The sequence below is a fragment of the Motacilla alba genome, chromosome 1 (assembly GCF_015832195.1).
Source record: "Motacilla alba alba isolate MOTALB_02 chromosome 1, Motacilla_alba_V1.0_pri, whole genome shotgun sequence".
NCBI lineage: Eukaryota > Metazoa > Chordata > Aves > Passeriformes > Motacillidae > Motacilla > Motacilla alba.
In genome coordinates, this window is record NC_052016.1 from 37,658,457 (window position 1) to 37,684,025 (window position 25,569).

At 37.4% G+C, this 25,569-nt stretch overlaps 1 protein-coding gene across 2 annotated transcripts in view; it reads right to left on the reverse strand.

Annotated features, from left to right (window-relative positions):
- CRACR2A (calcium release activated channel regulator 2A) overlaps window positions 1-25,569 on the reverse strand; it is a 56,495-nt gene that overhangs the window by 27,572 nt on the left and 3,354 nt on the right. For both annotated transcript variants that reach the window (XM_038132641.1, XM_038132630.1), the window contains exons 2-7: window positions 20,082-20,326; window positions 15,707-15,818; window positions 13,164-13,332; window positions 11,450-11,596; window positions 5,931-6,021; window positions 3,282-3,377 (exon numbers count right to left, since the gene is read on the reverse strand). In XM_038132641.1, the coding sequence (XP_037988569.1) occupies window positions 3,282-3,377; window positions 5,931-6,021; window positions 11,450-11,596; window positions 13,164-13,332; window positions 15,707-15,818; window positions 20,082-20,249 (783 nt within the window). In that variant the 5' untranslated portion in view covers window positions 20,250-20,326. The remainder of the gene's footprint in view (window positions 1-3,281; window positions 3,378-5,930; window positions 6,022-11,449; window positions 11,597-13,163; window positions 13,333-15,706; window positions 15,819-20,081; window positions 20,327-25,569) is intronic.

Genomic DNA, 25,569 nt, shown 5'->3' on the forward strand with positions numbered 1-25,569 from the left:
AACCCAGAGCTCAACAAGAGGAGAAAGGATTGTTTCACAGCAATACAAAGCTCTCTTCTTCCACTTTACCCTTTGAGGGTACAATCCTTTGAGAAATGCCAAACACTACCTTTACAGCATTCATCGAAACAGCTCTCAATCAGAGAAATAACTCACTAGGGGAATGCTCAGCTGGTAGTAGAATGGCATAGATTCTATAGCTTCTAGCTGCTTATTGGAGTTGCTAATTGGCTTCTATGTTCATCTGGTAGATGTAAACTGCTGAGGAAAAGACTCATGGCCCATAAACATGTTTAAGAAAATCTAAGTAGCAGAGAGAATTAACCCATTCCATAGGTCAAGCACAGACACGGTAGTTGATGGTGCATATTCTCTTTTTTTTGACAAAGATGAGAGGAAAATCAAGTTTAAGTTGAATAAAGAACCGGGATTATCAAATGCAAATGAGCTGTCGCTGAAGACATTTATTGGTGTCCCCGAAAGACACACACATTGAGCACCCTCCATGCATTTCCTTGTTCTTAGCTCAGCATACTTTCTGTAGTTTTTATATTTCTTTTCTCCCTATTTATTTCAGCAGCATGTGAAACATGCAAAATTTATACAGTGCCATAAGGCAGTTATAAGCACTTGAGTGCTACTGATCCATGTTTTCATGTATCTCATTCCCAATTCCAACATCGTGCTCTTCAGTGGTTGCTATCAGCACAGAACCCAGCATTTTATGTGAGAAGTCCAGTAACTCCCCTGCATTTCACCCTGGTCCACACCTGCTTTCTTCTCTCACACAAGAGCCTGTGCCCTAGAGGTTATGCTGGATATCCTCTGTCCCCAATGCCTCCTCCTGAGATGCTCCAACTGACATCCCTTGAGGAACAATGCCAGTCAGCCAGGCTTCACAAGGAAAAATACCTCTGGCTATGTCAGAGGAAACAACACAGAGCTCATCTGGTTTGAAAGCTTCCTTTCATATTTTTCTTAATGATTTCCAACACAAAAAAACCCCTGTATTTTAAATTTAGAAAAAAAAGACTTATGAAGTTTGGAAAAAAGCATTTGTGTTGCTCCCTTGTGGGCCAATAGGTTCTCATAAAACCAAGCATAGAAGTCATAATTAAATCAAGCTACCTTTACTGTCTGCAAGAAGAGATTTAATTATCAAAGTATATTTCCATGCCAGAGGAGGAGGAAAAAGTGAAAGAGATCTCCAGATAAGGCAAACATTAGACACCACACATGGGTACCTCAGCGAATGAAAAGTAATACCATAGTATTAGAGACATAGTACAATAAAAATAGATCTGAGTAAAGATGAGAGTCACTTTCTGAGAGGATCAATAGAAATCAGAAAAATATATGTAGAAAACAGGGCCTCTAGCTACACTGAGTAAAGCACTCAAATAAATAGGCTAGGTTGATATACCAGAAAAAAAAAAAATCAAATACTGCATATCAGATTAACAATGGGCCAATCAGCTGGTTGAATGACAAAAGTTTCAGTTGTCATCAATCATGTAAATGAAATTATGTCATCTCAGCATTAGAAATAGTGAATTTCATTTGTCCAACACAGCTTCCTTTCCACAAAACCAAAATAGGATAGTTTAATCTTTATGGTGTATGAAGAGCCTGACTTTCAAAAGCACCCTTGCTGTGATTCATGCAAATTCATAATGGAGAGGGGAAATACTAAATACTAGAAATTACAAAATAAATTAAAAAAAAACCAACACAGCAATTTTATTAATAATAAGCAATGCAGCGAATAGAAATGGAAAACAAAAATCAGATAAAAAACCAATACTAATAAAAATAGCACAGACATTGTTTCATGTTCTCCAAGATAGGTAGTACTAGACAATGGCAATGTAGACAACAATCATAAGATAAGACTTCCTGGTATTGTTGCCTATATTGATTGATTATACCAGGCTTAAAATTGAATGAAAGCCTTTGAATAGCTTCTGTGGGTTTATCCCAAATTTAGAAAACACATACTTGAAAAAAAAAGTTTTTTCCAGAATTACTCGTTGACAACCAAGTTTTAACAGAGCTTTAAAGCAAAAACAAACAAACAAAGGAAAATATTGAACATAATCATTAGAAAATTAGAATAAGTAATTTCTTATACTTTCGCAGTTAGTTTCAGACTAAAAATGCCTGATCTGTATGAACCCACTGGTCTCTTCAAAGTATATACTATTACATTATAGTGCTGCAATGTGGTAAAGAACCTACATAAAACCACATATATTCTGATTCATAGTGGTACTGGACAAAGGTAATTAACATTAGGCTTTTAGTTCAGTCCTGCATTCTTATCAGCTAAACTTCACAGAATAACAGAGTACCAGGTTGGAAGGGTAACTCAAGGTTCATCTGCTCCAACCTTTTTTGGCAAAAATACAGTTTAGCCAAGATGACCCAGCATCCTGCCCAGCTAAATCTTTAGTGTCAAATGTTGGGGAATCAACCACTTCCCCAGGAAGTTTATTGCAACAGCTGATGGTTCTAATTGTGAAAAACTTTCTTCTTTTTGTCCACAAATTCATATTCTACAGAGGGAATTGTGTTTACAGCATTCCATTTCAGCCCTTTAAATTCCAGTGCTACCTCCTTTCCCTATTGCTAGTCTTTCCTGCAATGACCTTGGAGCCACTTTACAGCAAGTTCTCTGCTCCCCCAAGCAGGCCATGCATTTTAGAAGCAAAACACCTCAGGTTTTATTATGGGAACTTGACAAGCTGTTACCAATGCAAGGGAAACATGCACTGCTATAAAACTGTTATCACAGAGATATATCAGGAGCAAGTTGTTCAGGAGGGAGCATTTTGAGTTCATAGTGCTGAATCAGTCCAAAACAAGTAAATGAGTGGCTGGTACAGGCTTTAAGCAGAGGTGTGCACTAGAAGAGCCAAATCATTGTTCTCTGCTCTCAAGCTGTCTGTGCGTTAAGCCAGTTCCTAGAAGACTGAAGGCAGTGGAATTATGCTACATTTTCATAAAAATTAACCTAGTACCTGGGGAGAATATGCAAAGCATTATTTTATTCTCCATTTTACCACATAAAAGGAGAAGTACTTTAGAAATAGACGTTAACATTTTTCCTAAGCATATGACACAAAAACAACAGAAGGTCACAATTTGGCAGAACCACATCACAGTGGTTCTTGCAAACTTGCAAAACTTGCAGTTTTGGAACCTAAAATAGTACCTAAAGAAAATCATACGAGCAAATAAGAGCTATCTATTTTTTAACTCCAAAGGATATCAGTTAGTACCCTTTTCTGTTTTTGAACCAACTGTTCCAGTTCTTGTTCTTTTGACAGCAGCTTGCGCTCCAGCTCTTGACTGTGGGATTGAAACCTCTCTGTGTCCTGCAAAATTCCAAGAGGAAATGGATTAACAGAACAGCACAATTGCATCACAGGAGGAGAAATAATGAGTCAGGAATTAAGCTTTCCATAGTGAACATCACAAGACACGGGTAGTTTTCCATTTAGGGATGGTATCACTCATGAATCTCTAAAATGCTGCAGTCCAGCAGCTTCCATGGCTGTGGTTGGTACAGAACGTGCTGATTGCACATGAGTAGGTCTTGAGTCTACAAAGTGGAGGCAGACGTCTCAGGCAAGAGGCTGAGGAGCTGAGCCAGTCTAGATCAATGCAGCTAGAATATATCCTCTCGTTTCCAGCCACAGCAACTCAGGCTGATGTGAAAAAACAGCAACTGCCACGCTTCAAATCCATCACTAACAGCAATTTTTCATGTATGTTCCACTGGTATAAACAAGCAACTGGGGCTTCAAGCTCTGCCTTTCACTTAGCAATATTATATTAACCTGTCCACTATCTAAGCATCCTGCAGTCACTGGGAACTTCCAGTCACATTTGGGATTACTCCTGACACTCCTCAGCTGAGAAAAATTGTCAGCTCTCTCCTGAGTAAAATCAGGTTCCAGAAGTTTGTATCAGTTGAGAATCTGCCCTGTTTCTCCAAAAACAGGCTTCTACTCTCTAAGGGCCCAAGGAAAATGCCTCTAAACAAAAATAAAAATTCCCTCATGACAGCAGTGGTTCTTACAAGTGTTTTCCCTTAAGCAGTACATGTAATGGGGTAATGAAATGCATGATAACTGGCTCTTTCTGGGGAAGAATATACATGCAAGTGAAAAAACAGACTAACTGCCCCCTTTGTGTAATATTCAGTCAGCAGGGTATTAAGTATTGTAAATAGCTACAATTTGTACTTATTTGCATCTTACCAATTTCTTTAAATGTATTCTTCAAGAGCTGCTCTTCATTCAAGCCACAATAATTACCCCTTTATATGGCATCAATGCATCTCTCCAGGCTGTAAAGTCTTTGTAAGACTTTGCATTAGAGAAAGAATTTAACAGTCAGATCTATCCAGATCTCAAATTAGTCATGCAAAGAAACAATACTTCATGAGTGTCTGGCAGCCCTTAGTGTGACTGCTGACTAAACTGTAAATAGCTTGAGTGGGAAGCTTTCATGAAAAAGCCTGAAAGAAATGGCTTAACCTCAAATATACAACCAATTAGGAGATCCAACAATCATTGCTTTTGGAAAAGTCTTTGTTGTTTGGGGGTTTTCAGTACCACTTCAGTTGTGGACTATTAAGAGCATATAAACTATTTGTTCCACAAAAGTGCTGTCAGGCAAAGTTGCAAATACTTTTTATCCTTCAGCTGGCAGACAAACTTTATTTAAAGGTTTCGTTTCATCCATCACTAAAAACTGCTCTGAGCTTGGAATGGAAAAAAAACTTGAAAATTTGAGTCAGGTTCACAACCCAGTAAGGCAAGTGAAAAGAGCAATTCCTTAAACAGCTGATAAGGCACTTTTTTTCCTTTTTCTCTTTATTTTTCTTTTATTTTATTTTGGTTGCCAGGGAACAAAAAATACTTGATATATTTGCATCACAAAAGGAAGTTTAAGATATATTTGATTATATTGTCTAGATATATTTACACATACTTGATTGAGAATGGAGGCAATAATCACTATTTTTGGCAACTATTTCTATCACGTATTGCTGAAACCCTGTATTTGTTTCATTTATATGACTGATGCCAAGACAACAAAAAGGGATGAGCCAGTAGCTCATGACTGACTGTCCCAGGGCACCCAAAGCAGTTATGGAACCTCCAATATTTTAATACTCAAAACATAATTGGCCAAGTTCCTGAGCACCCTGATCTAGCTAGGAAGTAAGGCATCACCTTCCCACCTACAAGATTCTAAGGTGACTCTTTCCTGGAGCATGCTGGAAGTCCTTGTTACTTTCCTAATTTTACAAGAAAAAGCAGGAGAGAAAAATCCAAAGAAAAGACTATAGACACAGAGAGGAGATTTAAAGATGACTTCCCAAGAAAAGGGAATTCATCTTCAGGTGTTTTGTAAGTACCATAGCAGTGACCAAAGATTCCGCCCTGTGTTTATTTTGCAAATAACCTGTGGTTGTTCCACAAATTATCATCATTTGATTCATTTCTCATTGTTATCCACTCCCAAAAATCAGAGACTGCAGAATTTAACAGGATTGATGCTGCTCTGAACAACCTCACAGAGTGTTTTTCCTGATTGTGACCAGAAGCTGGACCTAGAGCAGCACCAATAATACAATGTTTGTAGTTCAAGTGACTTTCAAAAGAATGCCAGCTGTGCTGCATGACAGCCACTGAGCACAGGACATCACAGCTCCTCCATCCAATAAGTCACTTAGCTTGCAGCTGCAGAGACAAAAAGTTTGAAGCTGCAACACAAAAGTAGCTGCGAGGTAAAAGATGCTTTTTCTTCCTTTGTTGTGAAACACATTTTGTGGGCATTAATTTCACACCCAGAATGAGTTTAAAACCACTGAAAGGGGGAGCAGAATCCATGGCCACTATAACAGAGACACTCACTTTCAAGAGAAACTGCTCCTTCTCCTTTTTGATTTGCTGTTCCATTTCCTCATAGAGATGTTGAATTTCTTCATCATAAGCAGCAATCTTCCTAATAAGAGATAAAAATGCACTGAGTGGGTCTTTGCATCATTACTTCAAGTCATGGCCCACATTACCAGCTAAGCTCAACATCTCTGCCTTAACACAAGACTCCAAAGAATGTTCTGGTATAAGGAAATAGAAATTTTTGTGCAGCAAAGCTCACAGATTAACTTTTTTTTTTCTCATGGAAGTAAAGCTTCAGTAGCTCAAAAGCTAATATAAAGCTGATGTTTCCATATAAAGCAGCTGTTCATTATGCAATTTTAATGACTACTAGATCTTAGGTATAAGGAAAAGAGTTTTCTAATGCCAATACCAAGATATCAGAACGTAAATTTGACAGTTAAAATTATTTTCACAGCAACTTCCTTTTTTCACTCTTGGACTGCACTGTTGCCCATTCAAGGGAACTGAATGAGGTATTTCTATCTAAGACACATTAGCTAGAATGGAATTCTTGAAAGACCTTCTTGAAAGCAGTCTTACTGCCTTTCTAACTGCTCTGCTGAAACAAATTTGAAAAGCCTAGATGAGGAACAGAAATGAATATACTGTGGACAAGTGTATGCAACTGTAGGAAGAAAAAAGAAGAATCTACTAAGTGCACTTTTTCTAGTGGAATATTGCAATTAACGTCACTGCAGTTTGATCCATGAAGGATTATATAAAGCAAATGTTTAGCTTGGACAGAAAAAAATTTAACTGTTGACAGGAAACAAGATATCTGCTTTGTTCTGCTACTATTTCTATTCTATGCTCATTAATCCAGACATTGAAAAGCAAAAAATATCTTTGCGTCAAACTCAGGGGACATCCCAGAATAATTTTTATAGTGATTATTAGGAACTTTATCTGACAGTACTGTATATTGCCTCATATTCTTCATGCCATAGCTGTTCCTTGAGTAATCTGCATAATGCATCTGTCACAAATAAAGTGCCAAATCTTCAAGGGCATTCACATCAGCAAGAGCAAGACAAGGAACATGCAGTAGAAAAAAAACCCAACATTTATTTTGTATCTACTTTTTTTTTTCTTTCTTCACCCAATGTGGTACATATTCTATGTTTTCCCTTATTTAAGGCCTGGTTCTCTTCTAATTTAAAACAAAGCAAATTTTAAAGAAAATTCAAAAACTTTACCTAATCTAAGAAGAGTGAGTAAAACCAGAAACAACTGTCTTTCCCCCTTTCAACAGCAGAACACATGACATTGCCAACTTGCTTTTTCAGTCACAGGTAAAAAAATGTGAGACATTTTCCCAGGATTTACAGAAGCAATAAACAACTGTCAAGTTACAAGAATTGGAGGAAAACAATGGCTGTCACTTAGACTTTTGTAAACTCTGACTAGGTGAGGAAACCAGGCCCCAAAAGGGCCTTTGCCATGTTACTGCAACATTTCAAATAGAGAGTGCCAGAAAATCCAGAAGCCCTTTACCTGCCTTATCCCCTTTTACTGTAAAAATGTGTCATGTTCTGATCTCAAATTATTTTTTTTTTAAACTAAGAAAAATGCTACTTTCTTAAATTGGCGCTCATCAATGGAATCAAATTACACAAATTCATAGAAAAATAACTACTTAGAAAGGCATGACAGAGATGCTAGGACCATAAATCTACTGTATTCATGCAATAAAATGTCACTTTGACCAGCACTAGACTGACTACTGAAAAGCCCTGTAACTTTGCAGAGGCAGAACACACTGCACAGCAGTCAGTGTTTCCATGGGAATCATAAAGATTTCCTGGGCTTCTGTGTGACAAGGAGAATAACTGGTTCTGTGTTTTAGCTTGCTGATTTAGGATTTTTTTTTTCCTCTAATGTGTTTGCAAGCAAAGGACATGGTAGCACCACGAAGACTACATCCTGAAAGCCCTACTGAATGTAGGAATCTTTTCAGTTGCTCTGGCATATAAGCACACGCCATTTCTGCAGGCTGAATACCCTCCAAGCATTTCCTTCATGGATTTCCATTCTTATCTCTGATCAAATTAAACAGAAGGGGAAAATAATATCCCCTCGTAATCAAAAGTCTAACAATTATAAGTAAAATAACCAACAAGCAGAAGAAAAAAAAACTTAGCTGGCAAATATTGCCCACATATATTCAGGAGAAAAAAAACTGAATCGATAAGGATATATTTTTATGTGAAAACATGTCACATGTTTTTCTATTCCCTTAGATTACTCCTTCAAGTTTTACTTAACACAAAATTTTATAATTTCAGCCATATTTGATAATTTAGTCTCTCCTTTCAGTAGCACTGTGGAATAAACAGATAGAGATGAAAGCAGATGAAATGTAATGTGAGTTCACTAAGTTCAGATGATAGGTTCAGGACCAACACACTTACAAGGGTTTTATTTCTGCCCATTCATGTAGCTGCAATGTGAATTGTTTTGATTTCATAACTGCTGTCCACACAGTTTGTCATAATGGTTCTTTCTCCTTAAAAAAATACAGTGATTTGTGCACAGTGTGAACTAATGTCCTGAGATGCTGATCCTCCTCATCTTCCACAAAGATGGATTCTGACACTATCCCATGCTAAGTGAGAAGTCAGTTCATCTTTCCCTTCCCCTTTACCCTTTTGTTTATCTTGCCTGTTTAGAACTCTTGTTTGAAACAGAGTCTACATTTTTATTAGATTTGTCCTTCAAATGCAAAAACACAGCAGCAGACAGAGCTAATGGCAGTTGAAGATTTTATCTGCTATTAGAAGAAAAAGGTCTTTCTCATCTCTTTTAGGCTTACTTCCTATCAGTTTTATTAAAAGCCCCTTGGTTCTACTGCCAGGGATTTGAAGACTAACAAGGTCTGTCATATTCCACTCCAGCCTTTGCCTCCTCATTCAAGAGATACGACCTTTTAAAAATAGCTCTCTCAGAATAGCTGCTCTAGTCCTTTAACCGCTGAGTTGCCATTCCCTGCACTTTTCCTCATCCCACTACACTCTTCCTGTGTTGCAGAGACCAGAACTTCCCACAGTGCGCTCAGGATATGGGTGCACTAAGAGTCCGTGTAGTGGCAAAAACATGCTTTGCCACATGCCCAGTACCCTCTCTGGTAGTGCCCAGCAGTTTACTGGGCCCTTTTGGCTGATTTTGGGAAGCTCTCTGCAATGCCCTCATGGGCTTTCTCTGGAATTGTAATTGCCCATCACATAAGTATGATTTTATTTTCACTTCCTAACATTCATCTCTGCTTTTTTTGGGTGCTCAACACATCAACCTGTTTTTTTAAAAAAAACACCTTCTGCTATGTTTAAGAAGCCATCTAACTTCAAACTAGCGCTTAAAATGAAACACAAATACCAAAAATCAAGGAGAACTAACCTACCCTAGCAAACAAATATTGTACCCACAAAATCACATTCGGTTTCAATTTAAAACCCGTTTGGTTTTGGGTTTTTTTCTCTCTCTCTAGTTACATCAGTATTAACCTGCACAGTCCCCCATGTGTGTTGTATTTGCATGTTTGTGTATTGACAATATATGTTCATCCTCACTGCTCCCAGGACCTACAAACAGGAGCAGCAGCAACCTTCCGGATCTATTGAACCAGAACAGGAGGAATCCTGGATCTCTCAGATCATGGGACTCAGGTTCAAGAATGAAAATATGCACATATGAAAGGTCCAGAAGAAAAGACAAAAAAAAAAAAATGTAGAGAAGAACATCATGGGTGAAGAGCATAGATTTTTACGGCACAAAGATCCTAGCACACACGCATGAAGTTTCTGAGGGCATCCAGGATAGAAGAAAAAGGAACAAATGAAGACAAAAGCACAGCCTACACCCAGGAAATGAGACAAAAGGCTGAGAGTAGACTGCCTTATTGCCTAATGACTCACAGAGGTGAGTCAAGAAAGAAAGACTCAGGAAGGAAAGATGAAAGATCAAATTCATATTCAATTTCCAAAGAGTATTATTGTCACCAATCAAGAACAACCCAGTAGACATTATAGGTCCTCAAAACCCAGCATGCCTTCTCTTCTGTGACCTCACAGTAAATCCTGGCCAGACTCTCAGATACATGCATCTTAGTGCTAGTGAGTTGTAATTCATACATAGTTTAAAAGAAACAGGTTATTTATCCCCACTTTACTGGGAAAGACAACATTACTATTCTGAGTCCTTCCAGCAATCGACTACAAACAAAACAACAATCAACATGCTGAAATCAGCAGTGTTATCAGGAGCAACAAAAAGAAGAAATTAGCTAAAAAATGTGTCTACTACAAAGGCATAAAAATCCAACGCACTTTCAAGGTAGAGATTTCACATCAGCCAGAAAAGATAATGCTAATGTACTCTCTGTACACCTCTGTGCTGATCAGAGCTATTAAAGAGACACATTTATTCATTCAGCTCCCAAAAAACCCCCCAAAAAACTCACAGAACAAACTTCTCACCACACGTGGTAGTTACAATCTCTAGTCTAAAACAGACAGCAAAACACTCTGTATGCTGTTTCCAGCTGCCTGAAGGCTAAAACCACACACAGAGACTTAGCTGAAAATGCTGCTACCAATATAAACCAATTGTCTTTAATGATCATACATTTTTAGGTTTTTTCCTGCTTCATAAGCCTTGTCACATTCTCACAATAGTCAGGAGAGTGCTGAACAAATGAAGTAAAATTTCAAAAATATATTTGCCTTTATTGCTCTGTCTGTAAGAATCTGAAATTCCGAAGTAACACTTTAAAATAAAAATACAATGGGACTTCAACTCGCCCATAATTCTGCATTTTGTTAAGATTTAGCATAACAACTTTTCTCCCTCTAGATAACTACATATAAAAGAATGATTTATTGATTTTTTAGTTCTTGTACATATTTTTGTGTGTGTTTTATGTACTTGTTTATATTTACATTTTATACATTTTATATATAAAGTATACATATGTTATTTACTATATTTCATAACTTTGCTTTATATATATTAGTTAGCTTACATTTTCACTAGTATCAGTGCTTTGTGCTGCTCTAGCATCTTAAACCTCTTATGTCTCTGGCCAGCTAATCCAGGTTTATAGGTTTTTTGCACGCAATGCTTGCAAAGCACACAGACAATTTACCAGATTTACTGTTAAGTATGACTTTCCTCTGGAATCAAAGTGATTAACTAGATTGGAATCCCTCAATATTGTCTTAAAACTTCAAAGTAATAACAGATTTCTGCAAAAGAATTTCAGTCAATAAAATCTTAACCAGAAGAGAAAAGCTAGTTTAATTCAGTTCTGCCATATGAATGGTTCTACCAGTAGTCTTAATGCTTGATAAAATTTTACCCGATAGGAAATTTTACATTATGCGAAGTCTTGTCCTTCGTTCTCAAATGAAATACCTTGTTTATTTCATAAGTTCAAATAGCAGGTGAAATAGCTGTAAAACTACACAAGCAGTCTAACAAAGAGAAGTACTAACTTTTTTAGAGCACATTCCAACTCATTCTTTTCATTATCTGCTTCTTGGAGCTGGGAAAAAATTCTGACCAGGAACTCTTCAAAATTGGAAAGTAAATGAGGTTCGTCTTTTCTTAGCTGCAACCAAAGTTGCTTCACATCAGTCTCACTGAAAGAAAACATCATAAAGGATTCATTAAGAGAGAACATTTCCCAGGCTGCAGTAAATATCCTTAGCACCCTTAGTAGATGGAGGCTTCAGGGCAACACTAGTCAGAACACAAAACTTATTAAAAACAACTTAAACTGTGCCAGATTTGAAAAGGATGAGGGGGTGGGAAATTACGGAGATTGAATTTATTTTTTAAAAATGCATTGCAACACCTGGCCATTCCTGACTGCAGAATAGCACAGGAACTGCTTGTTTAGTGTGTGCTTTGCCGGACACTCCACCTAAACAGGAATGGGTAAGAAAGAAGACAGTATGCCCTGCCATCACTTCTATTAGAAGTAAAGAAGTTCCCACAGATCTAGAGGGAAGGGGGCAGTGGAAAAGCTAATCAAAACCCCTCCCTCATTAGAAATGAATGAGATTCAGACTCCTAAGTAACACAGGTATGTTTAAAAAATTGCATTTGTACCACATTCTGTCATTTTCGATATATTTTTCTTCCATGGTGATTCTGCTACAAAAAGCAGAACAAAACGTCTTGAAATTTTGATTTAAAGATTTACCAAGATAATGTTGTGTTTCCAAATCTGTTCAGCAGACACTGACAGCTCTATTGTGAATGATAATGGGTTTCTAATACTTTGCCAATATTCTCCTGAACCACTTTGTTTCTTCCTGACTCACTCTCCTCCATGAGCATTGCAATCCTGAACCTAGCCAGCAAAGAGTGCTGTATTTAAAGGACAAAATGAGAATAAGGATAGAAAAAGTGGGTGACTTTTCATATCTCTTCATAATGAAAGACTTTCAGGATGGCTGACAATGAACTGTTTCCTGGCAGTCAGGGGAAGAGATGGGCAGATGAGCACTTTTGTTGCATAGTAAGACTCACCAATGTATTTCTTAAATATTTGTATCACTTGTCTAGATTCTCTCCCATTTTTGCCCAATGCTTTTTTTGTTTGTTTGTTTGGGGTTTTTTTGGTGGGTTTTTTGTTTGTTTGTTTGGGTTTTTTTTGGTTTTTTTTTTTTGTTCTACAGTATTCATTGTAATTGACCAATGAATGTGAGGCCAGCACACAAAAAGCTCTTTGAGCAGGTTTTATGCTCCATGTTTCAGAGTGATCCATCCTCGCCTCAGAAGAAGTAGCATTACCAGAGCAATCACAATATGCAATTAGGTATGAAGACAAGAAAAAGCAGAAAAAGTGGAGAAATCTTCCCTACTTATGGCACACTCTAAACACAGCCCTTGCCAGAAATAGCAGTCAACATGCATTGATTGAAAATCAGTGACATCTGTGGATTATATGCTTGTAATTATCTATGTTCAGATCACATGGCAGAGATACATGTTTCATTTGCCTGGAGTACAACAGTTTTGCTCTTGGAAATTTGGTCAAACAGCATTTTATCACAACAGCAAGGAAATTAGTTTTTTAGAGAATCTCTGTGGTTTTGAGTAGCTTTTGTTCTTGCCATCATCTCGGATTCTATTAAAATCAAACCTTGAGGTGAATCATAAAAGGTCCTACAGCTGATGGCTATTGCTGTGAGAACTCACTCATCCAAAACCTTTGCAGCTCCAAGCCGATCCATGAGATTTGAGAACTGGAATTCTTCATCCTCATCACCAGTCATGGTCTCTTCATATCTAACTGGGCAGGCTGTTTCACCTTCTGATGGTTGCCCCATGTCATTTTTCAAAGCAATCTGCTCCAAAAGAAATTGGCCTAAGAATTAGAAATTACACACATTAGCATTTTCAGAAATTACTATAAGAAGCAATATCATACTCAACATACTAAAACCCAAATTTTGTGGTAAATAAACAAAAGGATGGGACATGCCAAGGGGATCCCTGAGTTCTATGGCTGGCTTTGTGCCCAGTTTAATGTCTAACCTTCAGTAAATCATCCACCTCAAAATTCACAGACAATAAAAAAATTAGTATCTCCAGGCAAAAACATAGAAGGACATAAATTGCAGTAACAACTCTTCATAAATGTTGTTTCTTTCTTGATAGGTTTAAACAGATTAGGAATCTAAAATATCAGTATTGATAAAATATATATTAAATAAAATCTAACATTCTTTTTAGTGCATGACCAAAGACACATATTCAATCCTACCTAAATTGCATACAGAGAGCTACATTTTATTAACAGTAGTTGTATGGTGAGGATGCAGAAGTGAAATTGTCATGTGAATAATCAATACATTTGTGCTCATTTGTCACAGACCAGATACATTCCATCAAATTCCAAATGCACCATCTATTTTAATCTGAACATCCACAAGTCAAAATTTTGGACCGGGTTGGGGGCTGGGCGATATTGTGATCTCTATTTATGCAGAGGATTTTTTTGTTATATTCTAAGTTCCAGTAGAGAAATTTCTATAGATCCAAAGAAACAAATACTGGTGTGGTTTTATGTTTTTATTAACTCCATCTTGCATCTTTTCTCATAGCACCCAACAGAGCATGCTGGCAACAGAATGGAGTATGTTGCAAAGAGGAGTTACAGTAAATTTCAGATTTGCCACCACTGGAGAAATAGAAACAGGACTCTCCCAGTTGAGAGAGTAATTGGTTTTATCCAGACACTACTCTGCCTGCTCAAGCAGTTTTTATCTATGAGAGCTTCTGCTTTTATCAGGAAAGCCAGCATCATCATCTAGCCAAACGTAGGACTAGCTGGCCTGGAAAATACCTGTCAATTCTGTGTAGCAGGTTAAGATGTACCATGCTTCACACTGTCTATCCTCATCTTTTACGTGGTGTGGTCCATGTCCTTTGTGTGCCTGTGTGGGTGTCTTTGGGGTACATGTTTAACTTCACTACCAGCTGAACCTGCAAACAGGAAAGCAGTGGCCACACCCACCTGGGCCTCTGGACTGGGCTCCAGCACCTGAGCAGGAGGAATCCCCAGGATCTGGAGCTGCTTGAGATGGCAGCCACTTACAACTTTCCATAATAAAGAGTTTTGGTTATGCAGGGACTGCTTATGGAAGTAATCTTATTTTAACTCATGAAAAGCAAAGCATCTATTATTCCATTTTTTAATAATGTCCAATTTCAGATTAGAGCATACCCTGTGAAGATACTTCATCTACCTCTACAATGGGAGAGGTGGGTGTCCTGGCTTAGGGCAACAATTTTGGAAGAAAAACCTCTAAAGGGGATTTATCTAGAAAAAGAAATTCAAGTGGACATGAGGACATTGGGACGTGACAGAACTAGGGTTTCAAACTCCTGATGAAAATACAAATGAAGGTCCTGTTTGTTGGACCTGTAGATATTAACTAAATTGAGATTTACTGTTACAATTCAAGCCTAGATGAGATTCAGTTTTCTAGAGAAAAATGCTTAAACCTTAGCCAGAAGAGCTAAAATTAGGTACAAAATTGATTCTGCATAAACAATCAAGCACAGTCTAACTAACATTGTCATCTTATCTGGAATGTCACATCTGAGGAGAAAACCACGCTGTGACAGAGAATATGACAGTAAGAGTGCTGTTGAAAAAGAGGCAGTTACAAAGAACTTATCAGATCATATCTTACAGAAGTAATAAGTGCCTCATCCTGTTTTGTTTTGAAATGAATTACCACCACTTGAAGAATTAATTCATTGTAAAAAGCATTCCTATAGCTCTAAGGACAGTGGTGTTAACATACTCCTAGCATTGTCTTACATTAAGATTAGAGATAATTTTAATTATCTTTCATGTCCTATTACCTAATAGGAAATAACACACAAGACTCCCCAACCCCCTTGCCCAAAGGAAACCTTCAATAAATTGTGCATAGATTTACTCAACAGCTTAAAACAGGTGTGATTCAGATAATTACATCATTTTTTCATATTGCATCATGGCTTGCCATTTTACACAGAAGAAAAAGACCCAGGAGCCTTATGTCTATTTATTCATATATTTTGATCACTTCTTCCTTTGCTACATATATCTGCTATATTTAGGGAACAGTCTGGCTCCCTGTGTGCATTATTAAGTGTCCTATTAAGACAAAGTTCCTCTTGATTCATGTGGAGAGTACAGAACATGAATAAAGCTCAAAAGAGGAGACATGCTTTCCAAAACTCACTGAATCCTGTGATGAACTCCTTTGGGGTAAGTGAGCCATTGCCATCAGCATCCAATGTAACAAAAACTTTTTCAAGTTCTTCCAGGCTAAGAGGTAACTCAGGATGCAGTCTCTGTAATGACAAAACATGCAGCAACTTTATCCATTACTAGAGGATAAGAGGAAGACTGGGTTCCACAAAGCATCCATGGTACAGCAGGATAGGTCCTTTGCTTCCCCGAATGAAAATCCAACTACAGAGCAAAACCAGATCAAGTGAGGGACATTTGCTTTAATGACTTATTTGTCTTTATCAATCCTTTAAGACAACACAAGGAGAACAACTGCCTGGTGCCACAAATTCCAATCACACAGGGAGTCTCAGCCTCCTGGTGAAATGGCTTGATTATCTTGGTGAAATGCCTTGGTTATGAGGCTACAAAACTTGGCAGCAGAATTGTACAACTAGTTCCTTCCACGCCATAAAGTCAAGCAAGAGACTCTCTAGATGACTACATTATAGAGAATATACTGTCCTAATTCAAGCTGATTCAAAAAGTGTACATGAATAAATAAGCAAATAAAACAAAGCTAAGAAAGCTGCATAGTCTAAGGACAAAACCTGTAGCTCCCACAATGAGTTAAATGGAGTTCACCACTGTCTACTTCTGAAATGCACCATGTTCACACCAAAAAAAGACATAGCTGCATAAAACCAGCTACACAAATATCACATATTTTTTCCTGATAATCTAAAGACATAAAAGAAAAGAACTCTATAAAACTGATCCTAATGGTTTTACTCTAATTCTTTTAACAGTGTAGACGGATTCCCAGAAACAGGAGGAAACTGGAGTGGTAAGCAACCCCAATAACCAGCATTTCCACTGGGAGACAGGACTAGGAAAATTAAAACCTTTCCTCAGCTTGAGAAGCAATATAAATGCACACTAGTTCAGTCCTCTGCTTTATTAATTAACATTTTAATCCCCCCCAATTCCAGTTGTATATACAACATACTAAAACTGCAAGGTAGAAGGTTGATAAAGTTCATTAGACTAAAAGTGCTGATCTGTTCCACTGTGGGGGAGGGATTTAGGTCCAAAAAATGTTTCTCCTGCAATCCAAAACAGCAGAAACCACTGTTCAATCTTCTAAGCCATATAGGCAAGGAAAGAATTGGCTGAGTGCATTAACCAGGAGTTTCCTGGTTGCCACAAAGAGTTTAGAGTATGCTTTATGAACTGTATGGATAACAGTGTTAAAAAGAATTCCAAGGTGGCCCTGAGAAGTAAAAGCAACAGAGCTGCTAAAGCACAGAACTATCTGGAATAGTCACAAAGGGATTTCTGAGCAGGATTAGTTGTGTATTGCTGCCTGCTTCCAAAAACAAAACCTAGGAAAACTTGATGTATACTCCATTTAAATTACTTATTTCATCAGTGTCTTCAGTTTCTCACTTAAACACACCCATCTTCCCAAAGTTTGGATTTCAGTCTCTAAGATCTAAAGGGAAACCTTTTTAAATCAGCTTCTCCTGTAAAATTCTTACAGACAACACCACACTGATGACAGAGAAGGTGCTTCAAACAAATTACTCTTTTTGCATTCAGCAAAACAGAAACTGCACTCTTACCACCAGATCTTTGGGACCTGCTGAAGGAGCACCCAGTTTGACCATGCCAAAAACACAGACCCAGCTGCTATTCCAGTGCAATGGCCTGGAGGTCTTGCTGCAAACCTGACTGACAAATATGGGCTTCTCCAACCTCAGCTGCAGTGCCCTAATGCAGCATCCAAATTCGGATAAGAATTACACTAAATTTACAGTAGAAAACACCACAATTACTTGCCTTTTCTTAGGGGAAAAAAAAAAAAGGTATGAAAATAGGAGATTCTAAGCAATGTACCAACATTTTGCACCATTAAATTCCCTCCAGATAATTTGCAGACTTTTATGAGCTAGGACACACTTACTTAGACTAAGTCAATGTTTTCCCAACCTCTTGGGGTTTTTTCTTAATAAAAAAATGTGGGTGGTTTGTGGCTAGGAAAGCAAAATGTTACTGGTCTCACGGTTGTGTTTTTGTTTATTTCCTCATTTCAAGCTTACTGTAAAGATACATAGGCCCTTTCAATATGAGGCTCTTAAGTTTTTTTAAAAAAAAGAAAAAAAAACATATTCAGAGATACTATTGGAGCTCCAAAAGAAGCTATCTGCACTGCCACCAATTGTGCTCTGTGGTTTCATGACATCTGTGCTCAATTCTCCTAAAATACCAAGCTTTTACTCAGCTAAATACAAGGACAGAGGTCAAATAGCTAAGAGCAACATCTGAACCCAATCCTCTCATGTACATTAGAACAAAACATTTTACAGCACTAATTCTCATTATTCATTATAACCTCAAGGACCAACAGATGAAACTGTGGTTTCAAGTCAAAGGTCGAATTTTCTTTCTTGCAATTTTAGAAAATCTTTTGGTTGGTTTGAAAGTTGGGTACATTTCATATTTGGAAACAGAATGAAAAATTCTTTTAAAATTCAGCTTTTAACATCCTCTCACAATAAACAACATCATATAATCAAGGAGGAGTAAATCTTTAGTGTAGTAACTGTTACAGACACAAGAGAAAACACGGCAAGATTTGTTCCATCAAAATTAATTGAATTTCAGATACTTAGCACTCTGTTGAAATCATGCCTTGTATCCCATGACTAAAGATTTAAAAGCTTAGCATTAGCATCCTATATTTGAAGCAAAGCTTCAGGAATGACAAGCAGTACAGACCTACCAAACACAGCACAATGCAAAAGTGATCCACACTTAGTACCTTTTAAGGAAAAAACTGATTTATTTAATTGAATTTTGTTTTTCTTATAGGGAACAAACATCATGAAAAATGCAGGAAATAAAATCAAGTATAAAGAAAGACCATCTCAAATGTCCTGAGCACCTTTATTTCTGTAATAAAGAACTTACATACATAGACGAAGTTTTCAGTTATAGTAAACAAACATGATGAAATAGAAGAATAAAACAGAACTTTATTTGTTCTTTGCAACTATTTCTGCTGCATCTTTTGCAACATCTGTTTTAGAACCTGAAGTATAAATTTAGCAGCACTAAGCATAAACCTAGAATCAAACAGAATCAAATCATTTTACATTCCTTGCAAAAAACAGGTATTAAAACTTTTTATATACATACACATAAATATATGGTCTTTTCCATTAGGTAAAAATCTATGCCATTCAGCTTTTAGAAAGATTGTAAAACTAATCCATTAAACTGTCTGTGGCTTTGGATTTACCAAACACTACCACTGGCAATATGTTTGGTTTTTTGAATTCAATTACTTATCAGTGAGATAATGCAGATTGGCAAAGCCTACAGAGAGCAAGCATCCGCATTCCTCTCTTTTCAACTTTGCTTAATTAACAGAGGTCATCAGAAAACTCAGCAACACACAGCTGCAAAGAAAGCTCTTGAGAGATAGCAAACTGAGCAGTTTACTTGGGAGGGTTTTGCTTTTCCAAAATAGGTACTTAAAGTTGTTTCGACTGTGTTTTCATACATACAGACATCTTTGTTTCTGAGGACAGGGCAAGTTTCTAAATTTTCTATTAGATGCTTTCTTTAATTGTAGATCATGATGAATTTGTTCTGCTCCTGCTCCCCAATTCTGTTTCATCCATAAACACTGAAGTAGAAATGGATTAACACAAATTATGCTTTGCATGTCAAGCATGAGTACATTGCTGTTCTCTGCCACATACTGGTTCAAATCATCTTATCACTTCTGCAATGTGCCACAATCACATTTTCAAAAGCTTTTGTTATATATAGCTGCTTTTTCTCATCAGAATATTCAGCAAATCTGATTTTGGGCCCTCAAACAAATTAAGCACAATTTCCTAAGACTGCTGCCAACACTGAATCATACTAAAAATATTGTTCCTCTGTACTTTCTACATATAGATATATGATCCAGCTGAGAGTTCACCATTGTCTGACAGTGAAGCCACAGTGAAAGGCTTTATTTACACAATTTTGCTGAAAAAAGGATAAAATTGGCAGACTAAATACACCCCTGACACTGTGGGATCACAAAGCAATGAATTTAATGGTGTTTCAATGTTCTCAACAAGAATAGAATTGAATTCCTGAGGCTTTTTTTTAAACCTAATTTACTTTGATTTTCCACTTTTTTGTTGCTTTGTCTGTAAGGAAAAAATGCAAGCATTATGTAAGACTTCAAAGATATTATTTTAAATCCCACATATCTTTTTAAAATTATGAGGAGGGTGTTAACATCTTTAAATTAATCAGTCTCAACTCAAGCTTTAGGAGCTTCTCTCATTGTGCATTTCACACAACCAATTTTGTTTTACCTGCATGTCTTGACGAGTGACGAAGCCTTTGCCTTCCAGATCACAAATCTGAAAGAATTCTTGTGCTTTTCCCAGCACAGTTAGGTCTGGGTCTTGTTCTCCAGTCCCGCTCCTCTCTGCATCTCCTGTTTGCACAGGACTGGGGTAGTCTCCTTTTATTCTGTCCATGGCAACAAACTCAGCTCAGGAATATCCTGGGATGCTGCTATCCCATTTACCCATAAATTCTGATCTGAAACCTGTGCCTGGAAAAAAGTAAGGAAAAAAGCAAATCAGACCCTCTTAATGATGCTTTCCACAATCTCTTAGTGACCATCTCTTTAATTAGGCACCAAAGCTTAGAAGAAGAAAAAGCTTTTTGAAAACTCTTACCTTGATGGGCTGCACTAAAGACATTGCAAATGGGATGATGAACAAGGAAGGGGGAGTCTGAGGGAAGGAGAAGACAAAACTAGCTCTGAAATGGAATCTCCAAGCAAGATCAGACAGTTTGACAAGAAATATGGACAATCAATCAACATGAACAAGAAAACACAAATACAGGTAAAGGCAAGAGTAACTTAAGTCACTACAACTTCATATATTTGTCTAGAATTTGTTCTTCTTATCTAAGTAGGTGTGCCTAAAGTAGACACAAATTTGTCTGAAAATTTTTAACAAAACAAATAATTTTTTAAGGCATTTCACTAATATGAGAACATATAGCCTGATTCTGATCCAGTATGACTGGCACAATCTGGAACAACACAAAGGCCAGTGAATATTGTTTAAATACGGGACTTATGTTGTCTGCAGAGCAAAGACCTCAGCACTGCATGGATGTGAAGGTAGAATATGAGGAAACAAGACCTTAGGCTTGTCTCTGCAGCTTCTTAAAGTGAAAAGATTCTGATCACATAGAGCTACTCAGCCTGTTCTACTCTATGCTTAAGTTCAAACCTGGCACTCTTGGAACATCTTCTAAGCATCTTCTAAGATGTGTTCACCTACACAGAACCCACACAGCTTGCTTTTTTTTTTTGCTTTTTTTTTTTTTTTTTTTTTTTTTTTTTTCTTTTTTTATTTCAACAATTTTTCAGAAGGCCACAACTTCAGGAACCGGCCAAGCTAACCAAGATAATAAGTGCAGCTAATGCCTGCCTCGGCACATTCCATTAGACTTCCTTAGGAAAAAAAGAAAAGCCATGCAAGGAATAAATATCCCACTGCAAGTAAAAGAACAGAAATACAAAACCAGATTAAAACTGGTGGAACAAAACAGCACTATATACACTTTGATAAAGTTGTTTGCTGTTAGCAAACAGTACAATTCAGCAAATATCACCATGCTTCCTAAATATTTCCATACACAAAATGAAATTACATGCATCATGAGAGCCTCACCTTCTTGTACTGTGCCCCACCTTTTATACACATCGTAAAAACTTGCTACACAGCAAATGTCTTCAATACAGCAGAAAATTAAATTAGAGCATCTGCAAAAATTCTTAATCCTTATGGCAGCTTCTAAAGCTGATAGAGTTCACCATAATTCCTACAGTGTCCTGATACTTTGCAAATGCTGGTAATAACATGAAAGATTAAAACTGCAATTTGTCCCACATTACTGAATAACCACTCAGTAATTACCTTAAAGCCAGTTTCAAATAACACAGGTAGTTCCATTCACTCATCCATCTCCTTTAGAAAATGAATGGCTTACAAAATCAATTCCATTAAGACCTCTGTTTTCCATTGTTTTATCTACAAACAACTTCACTATGCAAAATAGGTCATATTTTATATACCTGATGCAAACAAGCATGGCTCCAAATACTAAACAAGGATGTGTGATTCACGAGGCTTAAGTCCATTAATCATGAGGCAAATTTTGGATGGATCTGCAAAAGGCAGGTCACTGTTAATATTCCAAAAGGCATTTCCATAATTTCCAATCAGGTCTACTGCAAATCACCAAACTCTAGAAGTAAAGAGCAATGCTGAGCCACAGATTTCACAAGTCGTGAAGTGTGACAACCCTGCTCTCCCTAACTGTGATAGTTAAAAACCTAGAGAGCAGTGCTGCCTGACCTCATATCTCTTCTGTTTTTAGGTTTCAGTGAAATATTTTTCTTAGCATGTGTCTACAGGTACAAATTTTCTGTAGCACACTTCAAAACATATCATCAGCTGAAAAATATCATAAGCTTATTTAATACCAAGGTCACCTTGGATTTATCCAAACACTGTTATGAGAGAGAACACATCTTGCAAACACTACAAAATATAAAATAGATTGCATACTTTTACTACAAGAAATATTTATTTCCTACAACCGAATGTTAAAATAACCCACAGCTGCAGTGTTGCATGCCTGACACATGAAGAGGGACCTCGTCAGAAATAACTTAGTGTCAGTGTTAGTTATCAGAGTTAGTTATTCAGCACTGTGCTGAAAAGCTCCTAAAGCTAAAATGCATCACCACAAGGAAGTCATTCTGTTCCCAACTGCTCTGCCCTGTTTTTGAACAAGTGTTCATCCAGTTAGACAGTGAAATCTGTTGTAGAATCCTTTCAATTTCAACTGGAAAGTTATCGTTTATTTAATTTAATTAAGCCCAAGTGGCCCATCAAGGAAGAATCAAAAAAAGCAGGACCTACAGAGAATGACAGAGGCATGGGACTGCTAAGACCAAAGAGAGCACAATAACCAAGCTCAAGTACATAGAAGTTTTCTAGGTACGGGATTGGAGAAAAATGCTCCCTATGCCCATAATACAATCCACAAGAAGCAAACATGTCAGACAAGCCAGACATGAAAACCCACCCAAGGATAAAGAAGGTGGAGCACTGAACCCCTGGCTGCAAAGTTCTGCCATCATGGAAGAACAAACCAAACACAAATCTGCAAATAATGGCAGAGGAGATGACTAGATCAGTGGACTTCAGTGTTACTTCTAGCCATCTAAAAGAAGATTTTATGACCATCTAATGTAAAAATTCAGATACCACACTTAAAACAACTAGCAGAGATAAAAAGTTGTGTGCTCAAGAGACTAAGACAATTAACCTTTAAGCTCTCATGAAAGCATATAAAGCTTGGCCTAACCATATGGACACCTAGACACAACTGGATGAAAAAAAAGGGGACATTGATTTCTCCAGTTTTGGCTTTTCAAGTAAAAACGTGCAAGTCAGAAAATCTTGTGATGAAATGTATCATCAAAGCCTCTTCCACACAGCCTGAATTCACTTCTCTCACGATGTACATGATCTCTCATGTCTCTTCATCTTAGGAGATTGTACACCATGGAGTGCGTGTGAGGAGTTTAACTCTGGAGGGGGAGGTCTGAGGCAGGCTGGAGTTCCTGTGAGGGACCACAAGAAGGTAATCTGAAAGTGTCATTAAAATAATTTCAGGGGAGTAGCAAAGGCAGAGACAAAAGAAGAATCCTACATCCACTGGCCTGTAAAAGGAAAAACTAAGTTATGTAGAAATTCCTTTAGTGCAAGTAGGTGTGTGTGGGAGAACCAAATTCTGTTTAGAATCAGTCTTGACAGACTGCGTAGATTCACTCTTAACAGAAACTCTCCAGCCAGACCCGATTAGCTTTCAAAGATTAAAGGAACCATTACGATCACCTACTTTGCTATCTGCAAGCTTAAAGCTTTATTTATACCACAACAAGGCTTTAACAATTACTTACAATTTATTTCAAGGTAAGGGAGCTCAGCAGAAGTCAAGAAGGAAAAAGACCTGGGAGAAGATATTGCGTGTTATACATACACCAAAGTCATGTAAATGGAATTTCTCCTTTTCAGAAGATTACTGGTTAAGGAAAACAAACAAAGAAACAAACAAAAAAGAAAAACAAACCAAACCAACCACCAAAAAAAAACCCACCTTAAATCTAAAGAAGAAGGATAAAAATCCAGATTAAATATCAGAAGCAGTGTCTCAACAATATTAACTGTGAAACAGGAGAAAAACAGAAAATACGCTTGAAGTGATTAAGCATTAAGGATTCCAAAACACACAGCCAAAGACTTTGGACAGAGACCACTTACTCCCCACTGGGCATTTGTCCCAAGATGAATCCACAAATACATATGTTGGAAAAAACCCAAACTATGCCAATTCTGTGCACTATGATGCAGAATTTCAACTCTGACTGGTGAACATATCTTCATTAAACTTTTATTTTTAACATTTGCATCCAAGCAACTAGTCTTCACTGGGCTTGTAAGAAAATTTTCTTCTCCCAAAGGCCAGCTTCCCCAGAGGAAGAAGAAGACAAAAGATCTCCTGCCTGTCTTCTTGCTGGCTTCTACAGACGTAGCAAATAAAACTATCCATGTATTAAAATTCAGATGCCCAGGGTAAGCAGGCATATTCATTTATTCACCATCCTGCTCTTCAATATGAAAACACTAATGAAAAACAACCAACAGGATGTTCATTGCCTAAATCTTAGCAGTTCTTAGGGGTCCATACTAAAAAGGCAGGATTAAATTAAAATGGATCTGCTAAGTGCTGCTAGGATCCTTGAGAAGTAAAGCTACTCTAGGTAATCATTTTAACAGAAATACATCTTTTCCTCTTGCTTCATTGCTTTGGATGCTTCCTTTTTAATGCATTTAAGAAGTCAAAAGCTAAGAGCTGCCTGAAAATGCAAACTTCTTATGAAGGAACACTGAATTTAGGGCCAGCCATCATCATGAAAATCACAGTTGCAGAATAATCGCAAGAACTGAGAGCACCCTGCCTGTAGTCCATGCAAGCTTAAGGACTCCTTGTCTCCTCTCCGTCTCCTCTCCCTCCTTTTGTTCTTTCTGCCTTATTCCAGAAAACCAGCTCCAAGAAGAACTCTTCTGCCCACCTCTTGTTCCTCACCTGCCTGCTGGTCGCACGAACCTTGTGTCTTCAGAAACTGCTTTCCTATGCAACATCTGAGCAGGATGGTGGTACAAGTGTACATGAGTATCTGAGTGGGTGTTTTCCTCACTAAATCTGTCTTTATCTCTCTAAATTACCAATAAATCGTTACTGCATACAAATACAACTCGGCCAGTTACCTATTTTGGGCTAAAATTCTGGCTAACATCTGTGGCTGCAGCATGAGGTTCTAGAAATGTCTGCTTGTAAACTGGACAGACATTAGCACCTACAGAACTTGTATTAGAACTATTCCAGAACTATGGGGAACTATTCTACCATTATTTTGACTTATTTCTAAAGCATCATTTGTTAATTCAGGAATGTAAAAACCATTGTTAAGAAGGAGCATCTTCTTACAACATATGCAACACATTCCAAACGTAGTGAAGTCAAAACTGGGCTGAGTCCATCCGACTGCAAAGAATCACAGAACCATTTATGTTGGAAAAAGCTTCTAAACACAATTTATTGTGCTGCATTGTTCCAAGTACTGAAATTAAATGTGATTAACAATATTGATAACGGCACTGTATTAGTAAGTGGTGTAACATGACGTTCTGGTAGGAGATA